Source organism: Myiozetetes cayanensis, unplaced genomic scaffold, assembly GCF_022539395.1.
Source record: "Myiozetetes cayanensis isolate MyiCay16 unplaced genomic scaffold, myiCay2020 scf15, whole genome shotgun sequence".
NCBI lineage: Eukaryota > Metazoa > Chordata > Aves > Passeriformes > Tyrannidae > Myiozetetes > Myiozetetes cayanensis.
Genome location: NW_026087159.1, coordinates 312,817 through 339,493, shown reverse-complemented (window position 1 = coordinate 339,493; position 26,677 = coordinate 312,817). Strand labels below are relative to the sequence as shown.

The window sequence follows — 26,677 nt, the reverse complement described above, 5'->3', positions numbered from 1 at the left end:
AAGAGTCTCTCCTCAGAGAACACCACTCATTTTATATATATTTAATGTGCAAAGTGTGTGTGAGTGTGTTTGTGTTCCTACAGCGTGGATTTTCACAAGGCATGTGGGAAAATGGAGAAGATATTTTGATTTGCAGAACAAAACTCAAGGAAAAAAATCACTGTCTTGTCGAGAGATCTGTGAGATCTTCCAGCCCTCATCCATGGGGTTATTTCAGCATCCTCCTGAGGATGCAGTTGAAATGATCTGCTGACTCTCAGAGGGACCAAAACAGTTCTTTTAGTGCTTGTAGGACCTGCTCTCACCTCTCCCAGCATCAGGATTCCCTTTTAAGGGAAAGGGAATTTCCTTAGAGGAAACAATGCCACCAAAGGACACGGAAATGCCACCAGGGAAGCACCAGGAGCAAAGTGGCTGAGGGTGCCTGTCCTGGCTGGGAGATGGAATAACCCCCCTGAGCTTATTTTGGGGATGTGATGCAAGAGAAGTGCAATAAATTTGATTAATGGTTGGATTTGGGGGCTAAATATTTGACTCACAACGTAAGGACCTCCCTTGTGGAACTGAGGTATGACATGGGAGGCAGCACCTGAGGTGGGCTGATGCAAAGTCTCCACCTCAACACCCAGTAGGACCAATTTTAAGGCTGATTTGTCTAAATTGTTATATTTCCCTTCTTTTTTTGGCAGGGAAATATCTAGAATTGATGCCCCTATTTCAGAATGTATTTATTCACCGTGCCCTGCAATGATTCCAGCCTGTAACCAGTGAGGTTTATTCAGTAATAAAATCTTAAATCAGCCAGTTCAGCCAATGTTCTTTGAGCACTGAATGCTTTGGTGAACATCTTCTCCCCCTGGCTGGTTTTTAAACAGAAGAAAACCCAAAAAATTTTCTTACAGCATCTCAGATGGAAGAACAATCCTGTTCTGTGACTCTACAGAACTGTTTCTGAGGATATGTGATATATTTTACCAGAAAATGTCACTGTCCCTGTTCTAGGGGTGGCTCTTTCTGCTCAGTATTTGTTGCTTCTTTTAATGTAAACACAGGGAAACACTGGATAATGGATAGGGAAAATAAACAAATGGGGACTATAGAATTAACCCCGTGTTTTTCACACACTTGCCCTTCATGCCACTTTATTTTTAATTTTTCTGGCTTTTCTGAGGCCGTTCTTGAGTCACCCAAGGTCAGGTGAGACTTTTTCCTTCTTTGCTGATCCTGAACCTTATAAAGCTTCAATTTACTCTTCCATAACCAAATGTTTGGTACCCACCAGTTGGGTTAATTAAAATGCATTTTTACAGCTCTGATAATAATCACTACTGCAGCACCACAGCAGTGGCTGTAGAGTATTCTTCATTTGGTATTTCTTTTTAACAGTGGTCACACTGTTTAACCCACTGGTTCTTCTGGGTCGAGCCAAAGGTTCTGATCCTACCTGGAAATACCAAGTTCCAAGAGATGAGAGCATCACATGCATTCATGACAATTCCCAAACTAAATGCAGCACAGAATTTTGGATATAACTAAAAAAAAAAATAGGTTATTTTTTAACTTTTTAAATTTTTTTCTTTTTTTTTTTTAAGAGGAAGAGAAAATCTTCATAGGAAAAAAAAAAATGAGAAGAAAGAGAGAAGATCAGATCCAGCCCTGATTTAGGAACAGGATCTGCCAAACAAGGGATAAAGGAGCCCTCCCCAACCCATTCAGTGTAAGGTTATTAGTATTGATATAGTATTTCCCTTGGCTCCCAAGAGAAAAATTGGAGGATGAATTAGGAAAAAAACCCACATTTCTGTGAATAATTTTTTTCAATTCCAATTTTTTTTTTTTTTTTTTTTAGGAAACAGAAGGGGGGAAAAGAAAAAAAGCAAATCTGCTTCTCAAATGTCAAGGACTTGAAAGACTAAAAATACATCACCGGAATAAATAAATTAACCCAGCCGACAGGACTGATGCTCTGCAGGCATCAGGGATTAAATAAATTCACCAAATTCAAAGTGGTACTGCAGATAAGAGCTCTTTGTGCTGCAGCATGTACAGCTTATTGATTGTAGGATTGAGGTGCTGCGCACTCTTGTAAATGGGACCGGGGCTGATGGGGCTTAATCCTGCCCTGACGCACAGCCCGGTGCTCAGAGCGTGGGGCCAGCCCGCCTTCCCTCATTTATTTTAATTTGGTGTGGGTCTTGCTTTGCTGCACCCCCATCTGTGCCTCCCCCCGGGCGGTGCCCGAGGGACGAGAGGCACGGAGGAAGGTGCTGACTCAGCAGGATGAGGGCCGGGGCTGGAACGCTGCTGGGAATTTTCCTTGGGTGTTTTCCATAGGGATGCAAAGCCTCTCTGCATGGGGGGGGCTGCAAGGACGAGAGGAGGATGGAGGGACTCTTGGAGGCAGATCCTTGTTCTGCAGACCCACCCTCTGTTCAGCAGGAGGGAGTGTGACCAAGGGGAAAACACTGCACCTGCCCAAGACAACGGGGATTTTCCTGGACAAAAAGAGGAAGTGGAAAGGTTTCAGTGCTGCTGGGTCAAAGCAATCCCAGAGGGGATTATACACGTGGCTGGAGTGAAGTTTGGTAAACTCCTGTCAACCTGTTTTCCATGGCAGAGGGTGTTTTCACCCTCCTGCCAAAGTCACTCCACGCTAATACAGAAGAACATTTCTTTCCTCCTCTGGAAGCTCTCCTGCCTCAGGTCTTCGCAGGTTTCTCTGAAGAGCCAGCAGAGCTCTCCAAACATAGAATTTTATAATTTACCAAGAAAGGGAAAACCCTCCAGGCCTCTGGGGGTGTGAGAAAGCAGCTGGGCATGGCAGTGATGCTCTCATGAAGTGCTGGTCTCCTGGTCCATGTCTCCTTGGGTCAGATGGTCCCAAGCACCAGCACCTTCCCAGCCTCAGAGAGTCCTTGGGTGTCAGATTTCTGGTAAAAGAGCTGATCTGACCAAGAGGAAAAACTTTTATTATTGATTATTGCCTACCAGATATGAGGGGAAATCTCCCTTGTATGAAAGAAGGAGCTACAGGGACTTGACTTTTGGGTAACCTCCTCAAATCCCTGTATCTTCCTCAGGTTTGGCAAATCTCCCAATATCCACCTTCACCAAAATCCAGCCTCTTAATCTCAAGACACCTCATCTCTCCTACGTAACTCTGCCTCCTGAGCACGATCACAGGGCCTGCATTTCAACACCCAGGATTCATTAATATTTCCTGCAGAGTGTTCAGTAAGTAGCAAATAAAGCAGGAAGTGTCCCAGATGTTGGAAAGAAAAAATGGAATTATTCATTGCTTACTAACATCAAATGCTAATCTGAGAAAAGCATCCTTGAAGAAATCCTTGACTAAAATTCATCAGAGTGATGTGAAATCACTGTTTTAATTATGCATCTTTGAATGTATTTATTAGTCCCGGTTCTGATGTGACTTACAGATGTTTACCAGTGATAAGGGTCTGCTGCATCTTCGGAATTACTCGTGATTTATAATGACAAAACTTGGATCAGAATTAGGTCCTTGTCACTGCTCCATAATATCCTTTCATCAAACTTCCTCACATTCAACAGATGAAAGCAAAAACGTGGTTTCTGCAGTTTCAGACCCCACCACTGAGCTCGTTAGGCTGGGGGTTGAAATTTCTCCTCCAGAAATGATGACTCTCGCACAAAATTTTGTCTGCTTGAGCTCTACTTGCCACAGGAAACTCGAGGCCAAAGTGGGCTCCTTATTCCCCCAAAATTCACCCTCTGCTCAACACTGATTCCAAGCCACGTGAGTTTCCAAAGAATGATGGAGTTTTAAACTGCTTGTTCTAGAGCTGATCCAGAAAGAGCAGGTCTCCAGGGATGGTTTGCTCCCTAAGGCATGGCTGCATGATTAAACTCAATGTGTTCCATAAATGCCTTGATGACATTAAACTAAATTTTTTAAAGAACAGATGGAGAAAGTTAATAAATATTTCATTCTATAATATAAAACTCACTTCTATATTCACAACTTCAGGGATCCTCGGCTTCACAGATATCAATAAGTCTGATGGATTTCTTGCTGCATTCTCATTCTTCTGCCCTGGTGTCCCTTATGGGATCATCATTTCTACATGCTTGGATTGTTTTATGGGATCAGGGAAAGGCAAGTGACTGTAAATCTTGACCTCTTCTGCTCCTGGATTATATACTTTTATTCTTTGTGACCATAAGTGTTCGTCTCCACACTGAATAGATAATTAAATGACAAAAATTATTCAAAGGGAATTTAGAGTGAGAAATTATCCCTTGAAGAACTGATAGGGCACAGGCATAACCCAAGGAGATACCAGGAAAAAAAATCCAGTTTAGAATGGTCAAATAAAACACTGAAATATCTGTGTGTTTATAAACATCATGAAAACATCCATTTCCTGGGAAAAAACCATGATTTTTACCTGCATATCCCAATTCTATTCAAACAAAATTTCTATGAAGGGAAAACAGTGTGAATATTGCTTAAGAACTGGAGACCAAGCCTGTTATTCATATGAAAGAACTAATCTTTCCATGTGGGAATTACAATTTCTCACTCTATGTATGCCATGAATCTTGTAAAAGAATAATTAGAACTTGCTCCAAAAGGAAAGAAACGCCAGACTTGAATAATATTTTAGGAAGAGCATTAACAAACAGTTTTATACTGCCAACAATCTTCTAGAAGAGATTTACATTCCATTATTAATTAACTGTACTGAGTCAATAGCATGACATAAAGCTCAGGAGATGTATGTTTAGCACAAACTCTGACATTCAGGAGAACTGCACACATTTGGAGGAAGTTTGATTTAAAATTTATGCAAATGAGCTCAGCAAGCAAAGACCCCACCAACTACTTCAAAGCATCACCATCCAGCCTGAAAAACATGACAAGATCAAATCTTTGTCATCTCTCAAGTGTCTTCCCAAACCTCCACATATTCAGTGTAAATTATATCCCCCCCACACCCACCCAGTACCTGGATGCTTTGGTGGAGAATTAGGGATGCTTTGCTCTTCTGACACTGCCATGTCAGACAACGGGCACCTGAGTGATTGCAAGAATTTAAATACACCTAAATGACATGGAAATTGTCCCTGTAGAGTTGACTCCTGTGCAGAGTCCGTGGAATACAAGGTCCCAAGCTGAGCTGGCTGACAGGGTCAACCACAACAGGGCAGAGAAAAAATACCAGGGCTATTGTCCCCCTTCCCCTTTCCCCCAGCTCTGACCACCCTTCTGGTTTCGGCTTGAGAAACCTCTCAAAACTGTGTCCAGGGAAAATAATAAATTCAGAGTAACGACAAAAATTATTCCAAGGGAATTTATAGTGAGGAATTATAAGAACTGATGGGGCACAGACATGACCCATGGTTTCACTGTCCCCCCTCCTTTTCCCTCAACCTCTGACCACCTTTCAGTTTTTGGGATGTGGATCCCCACAACACTGTGCCCATGGAAAATATTAAATGTGGAGTAACACATTGCTGTAAAGAAATACCAATTAATTCAGGTTAAGTTTCATGCCAGAGAAATTGGTTTATTCCCTTACTGAAAGTTAGGTTAGGTCCAGGTAAATTTGTATCTTCAGAATCAGGGCTTTTAAGGAAAAAAAAAGTTTCCCGTGTTTCCCGACATCCCATTAAAAAGGTTGTCCTTTGACGTCAATTAGAGCCAGCTAAGCAAAAAAAAATCATCCTTAATTGCTTTTCAGAAACAGACATTAGAACGTCCCCCTCGCAGCCAGATTCGATTACCTTTTACAAGAAACAAGGATGCTGGGAATGCCATAAAACTCCGGCTCTGCTGAATATGGATGTGGGGCTCTGCTGACAATCCATGGAGCTGCAGAGAAATCTCATACAAAGCCCACAGACATTCACTAAACTTCTCCAAAGGGTGAAAATGCTGGAGCTGGATTTGCACCTGGGGCTGGTTTTGGGGACAGCTCTGCAATGGAGCAAGGCTGGGAGAGCTGGAGGGGTTCACCTGGAGAGAAGGATCCACAGAGACCTCAGAGCTCCTTCCAGTGCCTAAAGAGGCTCCAGGAGAGCTGGAGAGGGACCTTGGACAAGGGCCTGAAGGGATAGGAGAAGGTGGAATGGTTTCCCACTGCCAGAGGGCAGGGTTGGATGGGATATTGGGAAGGAATTCTTCCCTGTGAGGGTGGGGAGGCCCTGGCAAAGGTTTCCCAGAGAAGCTGTGGCTGCTCCATCCCTGGAAGTGTCCAAGGCCAGGTTGGATGGGGCTTGGAGCAACCTGGGCTAGTAGCAGGTGTTCCTGCCCATGGCAGGGGGTGGAATGAGATGGATTTGAGGTCCCTCCCCTCCCAAACCATTCTATGGATGCTCAGTGCTCCATCCCTGCCTCCCCGTAAGAGTGAGTGTAATTTACCCTGACAATTATAGCTACAGAAACGATCTAGTCCTCAAAACTTGTGCCTGTTTCTTTACATCACCAAAGCCTTCTCCAAACTTGTCTTACTCCAGGGACTTCATAATGTCTCTGCCCACCAGGAAGAAGAGGAGTCCAGCCAGTAGGACCAGGGGCACCCCGGCTGCGGCGAACATGAACGACCACCCGTAGTAGACGTGCACGGGGACATCGTCCAGGCACCTCTCGCTCCTCTCCAGCAGGATGTACTTCTGGAAGTCAGCAGCAAACTCCTTCCACATCACGAAGAGAAACACTAGCAGGAGAAATAAACCTCCTGGAAAGAGAGACAGAGAGGAGTTATTGCCTGCACATGGAACACAGGAGTAAAAGTAAAGAAGAGATCTCGACAGATCTCCAGTTGTCCCTACAGGTCCTTCAGCCAAAGCTTACTGCTGCAGAATTGTTATTCATGATGTTGCTCTGCAGGTTCCTGTGGAAGCCAAGCCCTCTTGTCCTGGAGGAGACCCACACCACTGTGACCAGTTCCTGCCCTTGTGCTTTAAGAAGCTGGCTCTGCTGCAGCTGGAGATGGGCATGAGGAACCATCGTGGACACGATTCATGTTCTCAGCAGGGACCTGAATTCCTCTCCCAAGGGTGCCTTTTTGCCTTATTAATTTCTCTGAGATGAATGAGGAGACACCAAGACTCACTATTCCTTTTTTATACCTACCCTTCCAAGCAGTGTCAGATCCAATTCCCAGTTTAGAAAAGCAAGGATGTGGGAATCGGTCCTGCTAATGGCAACTGAACCTGCCACCCCCAGCAGGTGCAGATGATCCTATTTTGCAAGGAAATAACACATAATAAAGTGCAAAAGGCACATAGCTCTGAGATATCAATCTTAGATGGGCTACAAAATAACAGAATAATAAAAAAAATAATAAGCAGCTTTTACCAGAAGGCTACAAAGACTTCACGTGGGCGAGTGAGACCTCCTGGTCCTCCTGGAGCCAGATAAAGCTGAGGTCACACAAAGCCTGAGCACTGAGTGCAGGGTCAGCATCTCTCCTGGAGGGGTCTGCTCTCCCGGGAGCCTCCCTGCCCTCGCAGGATGCCCATGACCCAAACAGGTCTCCCAGGAGATCTCCCCATCTCGGATTTCCAGCTGCGTTCCCGCCGAAGGTCAGCGGGAAGAGCTTGGTCACATCTGAAAAGCATGTGGTGAACAGACACCTCCTGGACTTGGGGCCTTCAGTGCCTTAATAGGAACCTCCTTTCCCCATAATCCAAGTCCTGGAGGTTTAGTCTCCCCCCCCATAGGAAGGAGATGACAAAAATTGGAGTGGCCCAAATACTATTTACTGCGTGTAATTGAAAATACATATTAGTTTTAATATATGTTGAATTTAAACTGCGCTAAGTAGTGATGGTGTGATGACAGGTCTGAAAGCACTTCAGTAATATCTGGTCTTGGTACTTCACAGCCAGAAGCTGCTATTTTTAAAAGGTGCTGTATAACATATAGACACACACACACATATGAAAGAAATACATCACAGCTTATAATATTTTTATAGTTCCAAGTGAACAGCTCGAAATTAATTCAGTTGACAAGTTACCACACAGCTCTGTGGATGTGTTGTGGCTTCTGCAGGATTTCATTTCTCCCCTTGCCATTTTTAAATCAAAGGTAGTTGTAGCGTATTTCATTATTCTTCCTGGCAGCTTAAACACTCCAAAATCCAGCTCTTTTGCCAAGGAAAGGAAGGGGGTAAAGCCTGATGCTGATTTATCTGCTTAGTGATTACTGAATCCTCAGTCAGATAAAACATGCCAGTGTTTCACTGTGATTCTGTTTATAATGGATATAAACAGCCAAAAATGAGATTTACAGGAAGGTCAGAGGGTTCAAAGTCCTCACTACAAGTTATACAGAAGTTGGAGCTACCCATCCTAAACACATTCATTACACTGCCTCCCACACCCTAAAAAATGGAATCTTATCAACAAAAAAATCAGCCTAACCCTATGAATATTCTTCACCTCACCCTCCACTGTTATTTCAAGTGGTTTTCCTTTTCCCTGATGTGGAGAAGTCCTTGTGTTCGCTGGAGAGGCAGGCGAGGAGTTAAACAGCAGCTGCTGCAACATTTGCATGTTCATTGAGGTTTTGATACCACTTGAAATTAAGTGCACAAATAAATATTTTACACTTACCATGATAGTTGTATGCTTAAAATACCAATTATTCTACTGTAAGAAAACCATCGTGTGTTTAAATAGTCGCATGTCCTTTACAAAATACAATGTATTGATAAGAAGGCAATTAAGTCTTTATTACCGATGTAATTTAAAATTAAATTAATTAGATAGCAACTGAACCTTGAAAAGTGCTCTTTTAAAGATCAATTTCTATTTCATTAACTTATAATACCTATGGTAAGAGACACAAATGAAACCGTAGCCCCAGTGGGAGAGAGAACGTGGTCTGGTAAAGTACTTTGGAATCCTCCTGTTTTTCTTTAAATAACCAGGAATTCTGTGCTGACTTGACCCAGGACAATTTAGATGGTCTAAGTCTCTTTTTATTTTTAAGTAATCAGATCAAAACCTTCCATTTCTTACTGAGGAGGGTGCGAAAAGTCCCACGAGGGGTGGCCCCATCCCCAACCTCGGCAGGAGCTAAGGATTGGGATTGATCCCTCCCCTTGCCCCAGGAGGAGAGTCAGGCCTTGGTAGAGAAGGATTTATTATTAAACAGGTACTGGAGGTGATGGCACAGCCATGGCATCTAAATTAAGAATGTTTTCACACTCTGGGAAAATGACAAGAAACTGTAAAGTAAGCAGCCTTCTTCCCTGGAATAATTACAGCTGAGTGACAAAGAGTCCCTGGGATTTGCACCATGTCCTCAGCGAGAAGAGAAAATCAGAAGGGCAGGTGCAGCCAAAGGACGGTGGGAACACAGAGAAAGGGCAGCTCAACAAAAACTGCTCAGCCAAAAATGCCAGTTTGGAGCAATCAAGAGTATTTGTGAAACTGCCTAAAATTTGTCACCCTTAAAACCACCAGCAGACTCTCCACAACGACAAAACCAGGAGCTTTCACCTCCATGTTGCCAAAGTGTTTGGCATTTTTGTTTCAAAATGCCGTTTTATTTTGGATTTTTCATCTTTTGGACAGGTCTCACTTTACCACCTCCTTCCCTGGATGCTGTGAAAAGTCATCTTCATTTCCTGCCAGCTTTTGGTGTGCAGAGACAGATTCATTCCCTCCTGCCTTGGGCAGTAACACGAAAAACTGGAAAAACCCACAATTTTCTGCCCTAAAAATGAGACTGGCATTGGCACCCACACCTGTGAGACAGGATGCATGTTGGGTTTGGGGAAGGGGAAGCGAAGACCTCATCAAACCAAACCATCCTTACAATCCTCTCAGCATCCCTGTGGTTTCTACTGCTGGAAAATTCCCCAGGTGATCTTTTCCCTTCTCTGCTTCTCCCTCTTTGCCTCTGTTCATCAGGATGGTAGAGGAAAAAAATTAACTGTGAAACTCCATCTCGGTGCTGATGAGGTCAATGGCATCTTCTGGGGAGGGGCTAATTGCAAGCAAATTGAAGTGGGGTATTAAATCTGTCTCCTTTGAACGCTGCAGAACAGGGGACCCTGGTGGTCCATCCCCCCCTCCCAGAGCTGCACCTTCCCTGCGGGTAAATTGGAGTCGAGCTTTTCCTTTCTCTCACTTTATTTCCTTGTGACACCTTTATAGCTGCTAATTGTAGGGACAGGTGAGTGAACTCAATCTTTAACTCTTATTCTGTGGAAGCTGCTGAACTTTTGTGTAATCTGCTAATTACGAGAATAATGAACTTTGACTCGTTCTCCTCCTTCACCAGTTGCCTCTTAAGGATGTTAATAACGAGGAAATGGAGGGGTGACCTTCAGCTGCCCTTACAGAACTGTCAGCCTTTACTGCACGTGGGGAGCCTGAGACTGCCAAAGTGCTGCTGGATTTGGGAAGATCTGAGCAAGAATCAGCACTTTAACCCACAGGACTGGAAAATCTGCCTCTTTTTTTCATGCTGTTGGGTCACGTTGAAGGACAGGTTGGTCACACCATGGGCAGGGATGCCACCCACCAGACCAGGTTGCTGCAAGACCCGTCCAACCTGGCCTTGAACACTTCCAGGGATGGGGCAGCCACAGCTTCTCTGGGCAACCTGTGCCAGGGCCTCCCTTCTAATGCCCAAAAGAAAGGAAAACTGAGGAGCACAAGGTAGAGAAAAGGAAGAAGCACAAGCAAAGTTGTCTCAGCACTTCAAAGAGTTTCCAGAAGCTGCAGCACAGAGTTCACCCACCCCTCTCAGTGACACTGTAGTGATAATTAATCATGTTGTCATCTGACTTTTGAAACAAGGGGACAATTAGTCACCAGGCAGGATCTGCCACCCTCTCGGAAGCACTGAAGCTCAGGCTGGGATGGCAAATGCTGGAAGGGAAGCAGCACACTGGCTATTTACTGGTGTATTCCAGGTTTTGGGAGCAGGCTGGCAGGGAGAGCTGCCCAGCTGGGACAGTGGATGTGCAAATGCAGCAGCAGCAGCAGCAAATGCCAGCTGGGCTCTGGCTGCCTCTCCCAAGTCCCCCAGCAGAGGAAATCAAGGGAGGTGGCTCTGAATTCCCCTGGCACAGAGGGACACACACCACTCCTCAAGACCATGTCAGGGTGGTCACCCATGAATGCTTGAGAGTGAGTTTTCAATATCTTTAGAGCCCTTTGGTGGTAGTAAAAGTTACATCCTTTTGCAGTGATTAACCATGGCTGTGCCGTCACAACCTCTGCCAAAAGGAGGGTTCATGGGCAGAATGAAGGTGCCTACAGAGGATTCCCTGAGGGGTCGACGTGGTGCCCCATCATCTCACCACCCGACTGCCAGCCCACCTTCCCACTCCACAAATCGCCAGCATTTTCACACTTCCTCAAGGAGAGATCATTTCTGCAAGGGAGGTTAATTAACACTGACCCCCAGGCCATGATTAGAAGACAAGAAGCGCTTTCTCCTGCCTCATCCCTCCCTCCACATCCCGCTGTCCCAGGGAGAGGGGTGGCTGGGGAGCTGAAGCTGTGGTGAATCTATTGTTCCTACTGCTGAGTGCAATTATGCAAAAGATTTTTAGAAAGGATAACCAGAAAATAGCCACGGAGGGATGGAAGCTGAATCCATCAGGAAGCCAAGGCCAAGTAGGATCCAGATCAGGATAAGCCCCACCCCACCCCCCAAAAAAATAAAAGGAACAGCTGGAACACTAAGGAAACTTTGCTGAAAAACATCTTGCATCCTCCTGCTCTCATTTGGATTGAAAATACAGCAGGAAGTGTCTTCCAGCTGAACTCGTTCCCCTAACGACTGTTAATAACAATGATTGCTGTTCACATTGAAGCTGCATTAATACAAACTTCAGTTTTAACAGCAGCATCTTTGTCTAATGCCAAGAGGTTTATGTGATGCATAATCAGCTCTCCTAAAAAGTGTCACATTCTACGCCCCAGCCCTTTAATCAAGAAGTAGTCAAATAAAGTGCAAAAACAATGAAAGAAAGAAAAAAAGAAGGAAGATTTTCGGTATCACTCGACAGCCTTTTCTGTGATATCTCTGCCCAACATGCAGAGTGGACACACTCCCTGGGCACATCTGCTGCCTCCCTGGGGCCTGGGTTACAGGGGTGAAGAGAAAGATTCCTTCCCTGGTACAACCCTTGGATTTTTGTCCATTGTGGGGTCACAACAATCCCATGGAAAGCTCCAGGCTCGGGGCAGGGTGGCTGGAAATCTGCTCGGTGGAAAAGGATCTGGAGGTGCTTGACAGTGGCTGAACACAAGGCAAGGTGAGCCCAGGTGGGCAAGAGGCCAAGGGCACCTGGCTTGGATCAGGAATAGTGTGTCACAGGCCTGGTGCCTGTCCCTGTGCTGGCACTGCTGGGGCACCTCCAGTCCCGTGTCCAGTTCTGGGCCCCTCAGACAAGAAGGACATGGAGGGGCTGGAGCGTGTGCAGGGAAGGGAATGGAGCTGAGGAAGGGTCTGGAGCAGCAGGAGCAGCTGAGGGAGCTGGGGGGGCTCAGCCTGGAGAAAAGGAGGCTCAGGGGGGACCTTCTGGATCTGCAACTCCCTGACAGGAGGGGGGAGCCAGGTGGTTGTCGGGCTCTGCTCCCAGGGAACAGAGAACAGGACAAGGGGAAACGACCTCAACCTGTGCCAGGAGAGGTTCAGGTTGGACATTGGGAGGAATTTCTTCCTGGAAAGGGCTGAGCAGCCCTGGCACAGCTGCCCAGGGCAGTGGTGGAGTCCCCATCCCTGGAGGGCTTTAGAAGACACACAGATGTGGCACTTGGGGACACAGATAAATGTTGGGATCTTTCTCGTTAAATACGTTCATTAACGTTTTCAGCCCTCCCCAAATTCGGGCACACTCAGAGCCTAAACTGAGAGCAAAGAGACTGCCTCATGTTTGATTTATGCCAGATATGAGGAAGCAGGACCCGGTGAAGGATCTGTAATTAAGCTGTGGTTTTTCAGAGAAAGGCCTGATTTCATTACCAAGTCCTTCACTTGGCACAGCTCAGCTGAGATCCAGCCTGGAGCTGCTTGAGTGGCAAAAGAGCTTTTTTCTGAGTTTGAGTTCCTGGTAGTGAAGCCAGTTATTCCTCTCAAATACAGAAAAGGAAAAAGCCCAAGTGATAATTCAATGGAATCATTTGTAACTGCAGCGGGAGTAATGAATAAATGCCTATTTTTAATTCATTTTCCTGCTGTGCCACCGCTTCATCTTTTCAGGTCTCCTTAAGCCAGCCCTCCCATTTTGGATGGCAGGGTTTGCCTTTCATCCCTCTGTGGGTTTCCAGATGTTAACAACAGAGGCAGGAGCAGCCTAAATGCAAAGCCTGACTTCGGGGAACAGAGTGGGGCTGATGCTGCACAGGCTTAACACAGCTTTACTCAAATAAAAGGCTCTGTCTGTCTGGGTTGCATAGAAGAGTAGGGGGAAAAAAAAAAAAGTAGTTTTCAAAAATCTCAGCTTTGATAGGATTAAGTTCAGCCTGGAAAAGAGAAGACTGAGGGGAGACCTCATTGCAGTTACAACTGCCTTGTGAGGGGCAGAGGAGGGGCAGGCACTGATCTCTGTGGGGACCAGGCACAGGACCCAGGGATGGCTGGAGCTGTGTCAGGGTAGGGTCAGGTTGGATCTCAGAGAAAGGTTCTTCCCCCAGAGGGTGGTTGGCACTGAACAGGCTCCCCAGGGCAGTGGGCACAGCCCCAAGGCTGCCAGAGCTCCAGGAGGGTTTGGATGATCCTCTGGGGCACAGGATGTGACTCCTGGGGATGGTCCTGTGCAGGGCCAGGAGCTGGACTCGATGAACCTTTTGGCTCCCTTCCAATTTGGCATATTCTAGGATTCTGTGAAGGACTTCCTTGCTAAAGGCCTGACTGAGCATAGAATAATGGAATCCCAGAATGGTTTGGGTTGGAAGGGACCTTAAAGGCCATCTCTTTCCAATCCCCTGCCATAGGCAGGGACACCTTCCACTCATCAGGCTCAGAGCTCATAGGGGTTTAATTCCAGAGGGGAAAGAGGGAAGTCATTTACTCCAAGCAGCGCAGCTCCCACCAGAGCCCCAGGCAGCACCTCATCCCCACCTGCCTCCCCTGCATTCCATGCCCTTACCTGAGAGCAGGAGGAATCCGCCTCCCACCTTGTAGGAGCGGGGGCTGACGAAGGGAATTCCACAGACCAGCAGGAGCCCCCCCACCAGCCCAGCAGCCACGGCCAGCAGGATGAACGCCGTCCAGAACCCTCTGTACACTGCACAACAAGAGGGAAGTCAGGCAAAGGGCAGCAAAAGAGGCTTTCTTCAGTCCATCCTTGAAGATCTTGGGGTTCTTTTCCAACCTTAATGACTCTGTGTTTAACCAACAGCAGAAACAACCACCTGCCATGTGTAGTGTGTCAGGCAGAGCTGAGGCTCCTGCTTTGCCTGGGGCTGGTGCAAGTTCAGGTTGAATGTCGTGCCCTACATAATGGGATTGGAATGAGTACAAGGGGTTGGGAGGGTTTGCCAGGGAAGCAGGCCACGAAAGGGTGGAGAGGAAAGGACACTGTGCTTAGCTGGTCCTGGGGGGGGGGGGGATGGAAAAGCTTGGCAAGAAAGGAAAGAGAATAGCAAAACTTGGAGAGGTGGAATCAGCCCAGAGCTTTGTTCTGTTTTAATTAACGCTTAGGGAAGGTGCCAGGTTCCTGGTTTAAAAGAAGGGCAGTGCTTGCTGGCAGGAGTGCAGGGAAAATGGGAGCTCCTGATTTCCCCCATTAATGGCCTTTGTGACTGAGCAGAACAGGGCAGGGGAACAGCTGCCTCTTCACCCACTGACTTTGGGGTTTTGCTGTGACTTCAGGCAACCACCCCACCCAGAGCCGAGCAAACTTGTGTCCATCACACCCCAAAAGATGGGTCAGGGTGGGATTTAGTCCACTAATTTCAGTCTCCCTGCAGCCAAGTCTCTTCCAGTCACTGCTATAAACCTTAGCCAAAGGTGGTGGTTTTCCAGCAGAGAACCCCTGATGCCCCACTCCCTGCTCCCTTGATTTATCTGATCCCCTCAGACCACCCCATCTCGCTGTGCCTGTTGTTTTTCAGGAGCTCTAGCTCGAGAGATTTAAGCCGAGCACAAGCAAGTGGGTAATGCTGAAATGATTCACACTTGAAAGAAAAACGATACCGAGGAGATGCGTTTTCCTCATTTGAAACCATTTTGTCAGGAGAGCCACTTAGGCAGAGATAAGTATCTTGAACTCTCCAAAACCACTGAATTCATTTTCATGTTTAACCTCCCATCACCCGTTTCTCTCAGGGAGCCTCGGAGGATGCAGATAAGGCAGAATTATCTCTGGAGCAGGTAATAGCTGGAGGACCCTTCTTGGACAGCCTCCTGGTCTGTCAGCACTTGCAAATGAGGGTGGACTGGTTAGAAATGAAAGAAAGGAGTGTTAACTGCTCCCCCCCCCGCCCCCCCGGGGGCTCTGCAGGGAGCTGGGGCACTGGAGGATCCCCGGCGCTTCCACTGCCCTAAATGTGGGAGCTGAGATGCCCTCGTCTCCCCAGGGATCACAGGGGTAGGGGCGGGCACAGCCCCCTTCCCAGCACCTCCATGGAATCCTTAAGGTTGGAAAAGATCTCAATGAACATCGGGATCCTGCCGGGACCTGTCCCGAGAGAGGCAGCTGGGCAGGGTTCCATAGCAGGGGCTGACAGACAAGGGCAGATGCCTCCAGCCCTTTATTTAGGACGGAAAAAAATAGTGTGTTTATCAGCAAGACCATTCAGAAACATCATTCCTGCCTCTGCTAAGCAGGAAAAATCCCACTGCTTAATCCATGTGCTTGCTGCACATCCTGCACCCAGCTCCTTCACCTCCTGCCATCCACAATGTCCCTCGTAGCCATTTGACACCACCCGGGCGTGTTCCCCGGGGCAGGAATTCTGCACAGCACAGCAAGGGAAACTGGCTGCTCTCCCTCACATTCTCCTACTGACAATATTTTTTTAAATTAATTTCTCATAAAAAAAAAATTTAAAAAAGAATAAAAATAAGAAAGGTACTGCTAAAGGCTAAGGAAAAGGTCAAGATGTTTGTTTGTGCAGAACGTCTGCCCTGCATCCCCGGAGGCAGTGCAGACTGATGCACACTATTTAAAGAAATCAATTCATTTCAAAAAAGATCATTGAATTAATTCTAGCTGCTGCCACCAATTTAGCAAATTAAAATTCCTAGCAGCAGCTGATTCATTAAAGAACTCGGAAAATATAGAGAAACATAAATAAAAAGGGAGCTGGTTGAAAGGCAGCTCTCCAACCACGCCGTGTTCGGGGTATTAAACATAAGCCAGTCACTTACGGGGATCTTCTGACAATTTGGTCTCTAACTGATTTTCCAGTGTTTGTTTATTTTTGTTTTTCACTAAATCAACCCCAGAGCTCTCCCAAGAAGCCTGACTGCGGGAATGAGTCAGCACTGGAATGGGTTTGGGTTTTCTGGATGAAGCCGCCCGTTGTCTCCAGCTCCTCCCAGTGAGTGAGGAGGCGGGAGGGAGTGGATTTAATCTGCTGCCTTGCTCATCGGAGTAGGTGCTGAGCACACAGTGGGAGGGTGCCCAGCTCATGGCCAAGAATGCTGGGTCTGGAGCAGATAAGGTGTGGGGGAACATCTTGACGTGCCCCCAGTCTGGGGTTTTCCAAAAGTCCGTGCTTGGCCACAGGCATTTCCAAGGCACTGACACACATCCCAAACCTCTACCCAATCCCTTGGGAAAGGAGCTGCTGGGGAGGAGGACAGAAACCCACCTGCAGTTGTGTCATAGGAGGGGTGGGGGAAAGGTCCAAGAGCAATGGGCATGGGGAACAGGTATCCATGCATGCAGAACTTGGGGTGTGCTTGGCTGGCTGAAAAAAAAGTAAAAAAAAAATCATTAAATCCCTGTTTGCTTTTGTTTTCTGCAGAATCACCATTACAGCATGCAGATGGGGATGTGCTGTCTTGTAAAACCTGCAAAACCCTCACTGAAATCAGAAGGCTGGGGAGGAAAGAAGGAGGGTAAATCTTGGTTAGATAAATCAAATCAGTAAAAAGAAAAATGGTGAGAGAGGGGGAATAGCAGAGGATCTGAGTCTGCTCCTGGTACCGTTTCTCATGTTCATAACCTGAGTCTGAGGTGGACGTAAATCATGAAAGATGGAACAACTGAAATCAGTGTAAATATTCCCATTGCTGTTTTCCTCCAGAGAATGTGCCAGAACACCTGGAAGTGGCAAAGGTGTTTGGGTACCAGAACAGGGCTCTTTTCAAGACCTCCAGTTGGTGAGAAGGGAAAGCACAATTAGAATGGAAGTGCCCCATCAATATTAATACCACTGAGGCTTATCGTGATTAACAGTAATAGAATGAATGTTAAGTGAATTAATTAATGGTTGGCCACTTATTTAAATATGTTCCCCAGCTCAAAGGAACACTTTATAATAGGTGGACATTAGTTCATGCTAAATTGACTATGGAATACCTATTGAATTAATTATTACATCCATGAGAGCAGCAAATTAATTTGCCATGATCAATCCTATTATAATAAATACCTAAAGAAGTAGCACAAATTTGCCAGTTATCAGAGCAAGTCATTTCACTTCAGGTGGCATTATATTATGTATTTTTATATGATGTAATTTGATAGCAAACTCCCTCTCTCCAGCCTGTCCTCTTTTTTTTTTTTAATATCAAAAACTTTGTGGGAGAAACCTCACGCGGTTCAGTTGAGCGGTGGCAGCGACTATTCCTGCCAGATTTTACAGGAAACAGGTCAGGGGCTGGGGGAGACAGCAAAGTCATTTGAAATTTTAATCACTGCAGAGTAGATTTACTGTGGGAACCTGCATCATCTGCAGCCCTGTGAGGCCACTGTGCTGCTCCACAACCACACGAGCACCTCTGAGGGGACCGAAGCCTCAGCGGGCACAGGGTCAAGGTTTTAGTGGTGTTTAAATCCAACACCCCTCACTGCACAAGGGCCACCAGTCAGCACCGGCTGGGGTGTCAGAACAGGTTTCACCTTCTCCTTCAGGGTTTTGGGTTTTTTTGGAAGAGTAAATGTGCTTTCAGAAAAAAATAAATTAATTATATCTCTGATTATTCTTAAGTGTAATTTCGATGACCTTATAAAAGCAAAGCAGGCAAGATCTTAAAATAAAGAGCATAAACACATGTTTATGGCCCTCCACAGTCCACCACTGGTCCTGGGCATGCAGACACCACACACATGTGCATGTCCAGCCTTCCCTGTGCTGAAATCAGTGGGAGGTGGGAATGCTCAGCATCCTGATGGTGGAAAACGGGGTGGAAAACGGAAGACCAGGAAGGGCATGGGCTCAAGTGTAGCAAATTTAGCTGAATACAAACATCAAGAGGTATGTGAGGAAGGGTTGTGGAGCTTTGTGAAGTGGGTTATGAAGCCACCACTTCATATGACTTTGAAAATGGTTTATTAAATGGCATAAAAATGTTTCTACATTTCTGTGAACAGCCCACTGAGAGCAAAATCCAAGTTCAAAAAAGAGCACAGAAAGGGCACAGAAAGGGTGAGCCAGGTTTGCTTTTGGGAGGGGAACAATGCGAATGAAAAACATGAAATAAAACCATCTCAGCACCCCTGGGAGCCTTCCTTGCAATTGTCTCCCATTCAGACCGTGAGTGAATGCTGTGGATACGGTGTGGTGGCATCATACTCACTGTACCAGAAGGTCCAGATGGTCTCTGGGTGGCCCTCACCAAAGAACCAGCACCTCCAGAAGAAGCCCTCGTGGTGGAAAGTGAGGATCTCCTTCCTGGTCTCCGTTGGTGTTTCAGCCTGTGGAGGAACGAAAGTCCAGCTGATCCAGGGAAGATCAGGGCACAAAGTGTGTATTTTTTTGCTTGGACAGGTGTTGCTTTCATTTTCTGATGGAGTTTTCATTTGTTGTTTGAGTTGGTTTGGGGGAAAAAGGAGGCAGCTGCTGTTCTTGGCTTTCTGTATCAGAGTTCCAAAATGTTCTGATAACAAATTGTCCAAAATCCAGGCCTGCACGAACCAGCTTCTTCTTTAATACCCTTAAGCCACTGATAGCCCAGAGCTGGATGGGTATGGCAGGGACCTGAGCATCTGGGTGTGTTCAACTTCTTAAACCCCTTCCTTCAACCCCCAGACCAGACCTGTGAGCACAAGGTTTTGGTCCTGACTGTGACAAGGATAACATTCAGCCCTGAAACCCCCTCAGCTGGGTGGCTGCTGACTTGGTGCATCCACAGCAATTTCACTGTTTGCAGACACTCAGCCCATCCTTATCTGTGAGGAACAGCATTTGACAGTTTAAGAAAGGACAGAGAAGGTAAAAACACAGGAATAAAAATAGAAATAATAGAAACGGTGTCTGAAATAGAAATAAAATAGCTCAGAGGGAAGAGCAAGAGCAGCTCCTATTTCTGCCTGGTGCCTTTGAAGTGGCTCTGCCTCGGTAACAGGCACAGCAACACTTGGCCAGGAGCGTATCTGAAATGTTTGAGATGCTTATTGGTGGCGTGCAGTGAACCATCTCTGCTCTCTCCACTTTAAAGGACAACAAAAATGGGAAACAATTAACATTGGCACTTCCCAAGTGCTCAAAACCAGCAGCACTTCTCTGTCCACAACCCTCTGCCATCTCCAGGGCTTTACTGTGCTGCTTGAAATGGTAAAGACCCCGTCCCTCTTTCACTTCTTCAGGCAGCTTTTCCATCATAATGTGTGTTTTTTCTCAACAGAGAAAGTCATTTGGAACCATGACTCAAGCAAACAGTGCCCCACATTTGATTTTGGGATTCTGAAATGAAAGGAAAGTATTTCTTGCTGGCATCATGATGCTCACCCAGGGTGAGTCACCACACCGGGGAAAAAAAATCAAACCTAATTGGATTGAACTTTGAAGTAACAAAAAGTCTGCACACAACAAGGATCTTCCTGTCATTTTGTAACTGAAGCCACACATTGATCAGCACAAAAACATTTTGGAGGAGTGGGTGGCTCGAGGAACTGAGCTGGTTGTGATTTCATTGAGGAGTCAGACAACAGCAAGTGCAGCGAGAATCCACCTTTAGAAAGGATCTGTAAGCGAGTGACATCAGTCCTTGGCACCAAAACACCAAACTGCCCTTCAGAAATTACATTTCCCCACCAACTAAAATCCTCAATAAACCTTAATTTGAAAACATACAGATCTCCTCCTATTAGATGGGCAGGAACTTGTCTACACTGCTCTGCATTTGATGTTCCCTTTTGTTTTCTGTCTCTGCTGCAGTTGTATCACTTCAGATGTGATTGCCAAGCCCCACACTTTTAAATATGAACCAGTTTCAAATGAAGAAACTACAGAGGGAGAAATCTTTTAATGGCAAATATCAGCAGATATCTTTTGTCTTTAGAGGGAAATGCTGTCAACAACTAAAGTTCTTACATTTTTGCCTTTCATTCTCTAATGTTCATATCTGCCAGATTACAGAGGCGTTGTCTTAATGTTTCCTAGACACACTTTACTTCAGTCAAAATGCTCAATGCTATGGAAAAGCTGGGTTTGCTTTTTTAAAAACGGAAAGTTTTGGCTCAGGCTGTTTTCCATTAACAGGTCACTTTGAGCAAAAAACAACGTCCCGGACGTAAAAATTTTAAATTATTTACAGGAGTTAAGTGTTTGCAGAGCAAGACAAGATTTCAGGGCTCACCTCCCTGGGGCTCAGAGTGCTGTTCTCAGGCTGGAAGACGCCGCAGGTCTCCGTAGCCAGGAGCCAATAATCCGTCCCGAAGGCGATGAGGAAGAGCAGGACGCCGGTGCCGCCGAGGATCCCGGCTGCCAGGGCAGCTATGCCGGCCTTCATGGGACACCACGAGGGAAGGGGGAATTTGGAAAAGAAGAAAAACCCTGATTTCTCCCAGCTGGCTGGAAGAGAGGGGCGAGAGAAGTGCTATTTTTGGCCATGGTGGGGGGGATGATCTCCCGGCTGGTGTGAGTTTCAGGGGGTGGTGGAACGGGACTAAGAAAAGCAGATGACCTGGTGGAACCAAACAGCTGTGGCATTAAGGATCATGACAAATCGCTCTGGAGGCAGAGCAGGAAGGGTTCCAAGGGAACACATGGCTGCTCGTGTCAGAGGAGAGGAGCAGGGAGCCCTCAGTCACGGTGCACAGCTCGCAGGGCACCAGGGAGTTTTTAACTGCCTTTCTGCACAGATTAACAGAAGATGAGCCTGGTGTGAGCAGAGATGAACTAAAATATCTTCACCATGCCCTGGAGCCCTCAGTGTCCTCAGCCTTTGCTGTGAGACACCTCCAGCTGTGTCCTCACAAGTGCAGTAGAAGTGGCACTTCTGGAACGTGCTTCTCCTTCTTCCTCTGAACAAAATGCAGCTGCCACACAGAGAAACCCCAGAGATCCAAGAATAACCTTGAAATACTGGTGACATCTTCAGTATCCTGGTCCTCTTGGAAGAGGTGCAATCAACCAGTGCAAACACCCCTACATCAGGCAGGTCCACCTGGAGCTACACCAACCCTGTGGACACAGCAACACTCCTGGGGTGTCTCGCTGTGCAGCTGTGGGATGATGTTCCCTCTCCTGCCATGGAAGAGTGGCCTGCACAGCCTCCATTCCCCTGCCACCACCCCAGCCTGCAGTGGGAGAAGTGTCTCCTGGGGACGAGGACATTCCTGAGTGGAATTTCATTGCCATTTGGTTCCTAACGTTTTTGGCTCCTGCTGGAGCATCTGCTGTAGATCACTGCCAGGAATGGGATGCCAGAGCAGGAAAATCATAATTTCTGTAGGGCAATAACTATATTCCTGTGACATGCCAGGAGGCTGGGGGAGGAAATTCAAATGACAGTGAAAATCAAGTTCTGATTTTCTAACCTTAGCCTAAGTCACGACCTGTTCTAAACAGGGGAGGGATGAAGATGTTGACTTCCCTATCCCACGGGAATTTGTATTGCCAAATGAATTTCCAAATCAATTTAATATTTAAAGTTACCTGTAATCATATGGGTATCTTAAAGCAACTGCACACTGGTAATGAAACCTGAAAAGGGTTGGGTATAATTTTGACTAAATTTGTAGCCAACTGTTGTGGCATATGGACTGATGAATATACTCAACCTTCTTCTATAGGCACAACAGACAAATTATAATCATTTCTTCTATTGTCTGCATTGTTTTTACTTATATGTTGCAGAGATGATAGTTGTGAAACAGCACATCAGACCTCTCTTCCTCAGTGTCACAGGGGCAGAGCTGCTGTTTGTTCGACCTGAATGTGAGCACGAGGCATCCCATAGGATCCAGGAGTGAGATCCCTGCCCAGAGAAGTCACCAAACTGACTCAGGGAGAAAGGAAAGGTGGGACAGGTCAAAACTCAGCCACAGTCCTGTGATTCTGCAGGAATAAACACACACTGCCCCTCCACAGCCACTTAACTCACCCTTCCATGTTGTGCTGCCACCTCCACTGGAAGCACTCCCCGATCCTGTGACAGGTTCCCATGCAGGTGCTTGTGGTCAGCTCTCCCTACACCTCCACTCATCCCATTCCTACACATATCAACCCTCTCCCAGCCCAATCCATCCCAGCACATCCACTCTTTTTCCATAACATCCCCATCTCAGGTATCCGCTACTTCACAACTGCAATGAGATGAGCCCCTTGCATTCAGCATAAAAGGGTCAATGAAATACAAATCACAACGTATCTATCACCTGAATCATCAATTAGTGTAATTTCAATCAGTTCCACCTAAATAACCTGGAGTTCTGGCTAAACCTGTCTGAAGAGACGAGGAGAATCCTTGTGATCTCCACCTCAAAGCTGGACACGACTGACTGGGGAGCTTTGGCAACGCTTGAAGGAGCTCAGCGAAGACAAGGCTTTGCATTTTCGTAGATCACCCTGCAACTGCATGGAATTAAAATGCAAAGTGGGCACTTGTGTGTTTAAAAAAAAAAAAAAAAAGGGATTAATGCACACTTCCACATTTCTGGGTGTGTTTTGAGTCAGCTGTGTTTGGCATTGCTGTATTTATGCTAATGCACATTCCCAGTTAGTGCTGTTTGCCATTTGGAAGGTGTCCTCGGCAATTCTGGGTCCCATTGGCAGAGAAACCCCTGCATGGCTGAGGCAGAGCATTGCTGGTGCCCAGCCTTGGCTCCTCACGGGCTGCCTTGTGCCCAGTCAAACATCTTCCACATTCCTGGAAGAGGAACTGAGCTCACGAGGTCGAAGCGTCTCTCAGTGCAATGAACATCCCACTCCTGGCAGGTGTTTCTTTTCAAGGACAGGTTGGATGGAGCTCTGAGCAACCTGGGACAGTGGTTGCTGTCCCCCCCCAATAGCAGAGGATTGGTACTGAGTCATCTTTAAGGTCCCTTCCAATCCAGACCACTCTGTGATGATTCCACGATTCCTTGGCACAGCCCCAAGCACGTGCTCGTCACCTTCAGGATCTGAAAAATTCCTGGACACGATGGACAGTGAGACCATGTGGTCTCTCCTACAGCCTGTAGAAAGTGATAATGACGTGGTTGTCCTTTGCAGCCTGTGTTGGGATCTCTGGAATGCTACACCAAAGCTAGGGAGGTGTATTAACTGACCACCACCATGACCCTTTAATTCCCAAGGAAAACAAACCCACCCTTTCCTCCCTTACCTCCTGTGGTGCCAGCAGGGACGTGCCTTCAGCATCCTCTGATCCACAGAGATCAAACCCTGGTGCCACCAAGGACAGCCCTAGAACTTAAGTGGAAGGAAGGCAAAGTTGTAACCCTGAGCATTTCATTATTTCCTAATTGATCCTGATGTTTTTTTCCCCACTTATTTCAACAGAAATTGTGAATCTCCAAAACAAAAATGTTCCAGCAAGAAGCTGAGGCAAGTCAGCTCAGATTTTTCACAGAAACAGTGTTTTACCTTTCGACTGATCAAAGGCTCCATCAGCACAGTCTGTGTTGTCGTTATTTCTGATAGTTTGATCCATGCTCACAGGAAAATTTACATTTTATGTAGATAGAGCAACATATTTTCACTTTTTCCTGCTGAAAGCAGAAATTACTTGGAATCTGATGAACAGATGAGGTTTCAGGGCAGCTTGTGGAGACTCCCCAAGTCCCTTTGGAGATCTGCAGACCTTTCTGCATTGGAGCTTGGCCTGATGATCGTGGGGGGTCAAACCCTGGAATAGGCTGTTCAGGGCACTGGTGAAATCACCATCCCTGGAGGGATTTAACAGCCATGTGGATGTGGCACTTGGGGATGTGGGTTAGTGGTGGCCTTGGCAGTGCTGGGGAAAGAGTTGGACTCAATCTTAGAGGTCTTTTCCAACCTAAATTACTCCATCATTCCATGATCTATCACAGTCTGAAGGATTTTCCACGCAGTGTTTCCAGCAGCAGGTGAGGTGAACATCTCTCATGAGTCCCTTCCTTTGCTGTTGTCTCCACAAACCTCAGAACAAGGAGAAACCAAAGGCAGCAAAGCCAACCAGACCATGACCACTGCTAGCAAAGCACTTCCAACTTTGCTTTGGAAAAGCCACCAAAATCCCCAGGTGGTGGCAAAGAGCAATCCCCCAGTCTGACCTGTGCTGGAAGGGAGAGGAACAGACACCCATGTTGACATTTGCCCCTTTAATTCTGCATTAAAATTACAATCTCCAGTCCATCTCCATCCCATGCTCCTTTTCCACGTCTCCCGTCTCCACGTCTCGGGGAAGAAGCACATAAGCCTGGATGTTGAAAGATCCTTAATGTTTCCTGGGAGGTTGAATCCCCTCCAGGACTTGATCTCAGGAGAGAAAAAAAGCTCAAATTTGCCTCACCTGCTTCTTAAGCACTGCTGGGCCTTTCCAGGATTAAGCCATTATAATCTCCTTAAGCAGTTGTGAAATTAAATAAACACAAGAGTGATTTGCTGCCCAAAATACAAATATTAAAAGGAGTCCATATGCTGAAATGCCTTTTGGAATTGTCAGTGCAAAGGAGATTTCTGAAGGGGCTGCTTGATCTGCGTGCCTGGAGTTCTCTGACGTGGCTTTTGGGCTCCCACTTTGCCATCAGTAACAACTTCTGCCTGTTTTAACCCGAACTTTGCAAAGACTCCTGTAAACTTCCAGAGTAAGCACAGAGCAATAACTCTCTGAACTCCTGAAGGAATCAAACTGATGCAATTTATTTCCACAGAACCATGCAATATTCAATGATACACTGAATCCGTGTTTTCAACACTTTTTAAAGGACTAAATCCCTGGAAAGAATTAATTAGGCACGCTCTGAAGCCTGAGCATTTAACAGTTTTCCACTCGGTTGTAGAATTTTAAGACCACCAACACTGGATACTGGCAAAGATTATCAAAGGTATTCTGGGCTGAAATACAAACTAGTCAGAGGGCTTGGCCACTAAGCAGCTGGAAAATGCTTCATGAAAGCTTTAGCTGGGCTTTTATATTTTCTAAAGAAATTTTCAGAAAAAAATCCAGAGTACCCAGAAGGTTAAATTTGGGGCAGAGTGACTCATTGGGAAAGCATTTGCTGCAGGGAATATTGTCTTTGCAGATCAAGCAAATGGTTAATGCAGCTGAGGGGTATTTATGGACCCAGTGCTGCAAAGTGGGGCTGGAAGGGAATGGTGGGCTGGGATCTGTGCAGGACCCAGCCAGTGCCCGGGAATGTGGGGCTGGATGGAGCAGCTTCCACAGCCACGAGCCACAACATCAGGAATTGTCAGAACCTGGGAGATCCTGCCAACAAAATGTCTCCTGTTGTACTGAAGTGAGGTGAAAATGTATCATTCTGAACAAAGGTAAGGCATTTTTTTTTCCTTTTTTCCCCCATCAGATAAAATTTCAGTTCCATTTTCTGGCAACATCCCCCTTTTTCCCACTGTTGCCTACGACAGTATTACAAAATCCCAAAACAGCCACTGCTTGACAAGGTCCTCAGTAGCTCATAACGATATTGCAGAAAACTGATTTCACATGATGGGAAACTCAGTTGGGAAAAGCTCATTATTTAAGTACCTGATGCCCAGAATTATGATGGATGCTCTACCAGACAAAGATGGCTCAGACACCCAGGTATTTCAGACAAAACCAAGGCAGCTGAGTTGCAAAACCAGAAAACCAAAATGAAACAACAAAAAAAACCACCAAGCAAGAATTAGCCATGGGATTCACAGTTTCTGTCCTTGACTGAAGATTCCTAGACAAGCAACTTGATTTATTTTCCTTTTAGCTCTCAACCTACGGAATAAAAAACGACCCACCTAGAAAATCCTTCTCTAGGTATTTCCTGTGCAGAACTTGAGGAGAAACTTTGAACACTGAGGACATGGAACTGCAGGGGAACAGGGACATTTCAGCCCCAGAGAGCTGAGGACTTTCAGACTCAGTATTTTGTTTCTTTTGCCAATGAAGAACCCATTTTTCTCCCTCATCACAACCCCTTTCCTCCCTCGTCACCGTGTGATCACTGGCTGAACAAGGCAGAGCTGAACGAGACCTTCCCACGTGTCACCAGCCCCCAGTGACATCACCACAACCATGTTTGGGGTACAAGGAGGCAATAAGTCTGAGAGGAGCTCATAACACAACGCATTTAATTGAAATAAAGCCATGGTACACCTCAATATATTCATATATGTTATA

At 46.2% G+C, this 26,677-nt stretch overlaps 1 protein-coding gene across 1 annotated transcript; it reads right to left on the bottom strand.

Annotated features, from left to right (window-relative positions):
* Nucleotides 1-5,598: 5,598 nt before the first annotated feature.
* LOC126637257 (transmembrane protein 182-like) lies at nucleotides 5,599-20,869 on the bottom strand. Its single transcript, XM_050310365.1, has 5 exons — nucleotides 20,717-20,869; nucleotides 18,716-18,833; nucleotides 16,783-16,881; nucleotides 14,112-14,249; nucleotides 5,599-6,722 (listed from the first exon to the last, which is right to left on the bottom strand). The coding sequence occupies exons 1-5, from the start codon at nucleotides 20,867-20,869 to the stop codon at nucleotides 6,493-6,495; spliced, it is 738 nt and encodes a 245-aa protein (XP_050166322.1). The 3' UTR covers nucleotides 5,599-6,492.
* Nucleotides 20,870-26,677: the final 5,808 nt, after the last annotated feature.

Excerpts from the sequence above, each read along its gene's own strand:
- LOC126637257 (XM_050310365.1), bottom strand. The coding sequence starts at position 20,869 with ATGAAGGCCGGCATAGCTGCCCTGGCAGCCGGGATCCTCGGCGGCACC. Across the intron at positions 18,834-20,716 it reads GCACTCTGAGCCCCAGGGAG|GCTGAAACACCAACGGAGAC; the intron begins GTGAGCCCTGAA and ends GTTCCTCCACAG. Across the intron at positions 14,250-16,782 it reads CTCCTATGACACAACTGCAG|TGTACAGAGGGTTCTGGACG; the intron begins GTGGGTTTCTGT and ends CTTGTTGTGCAG.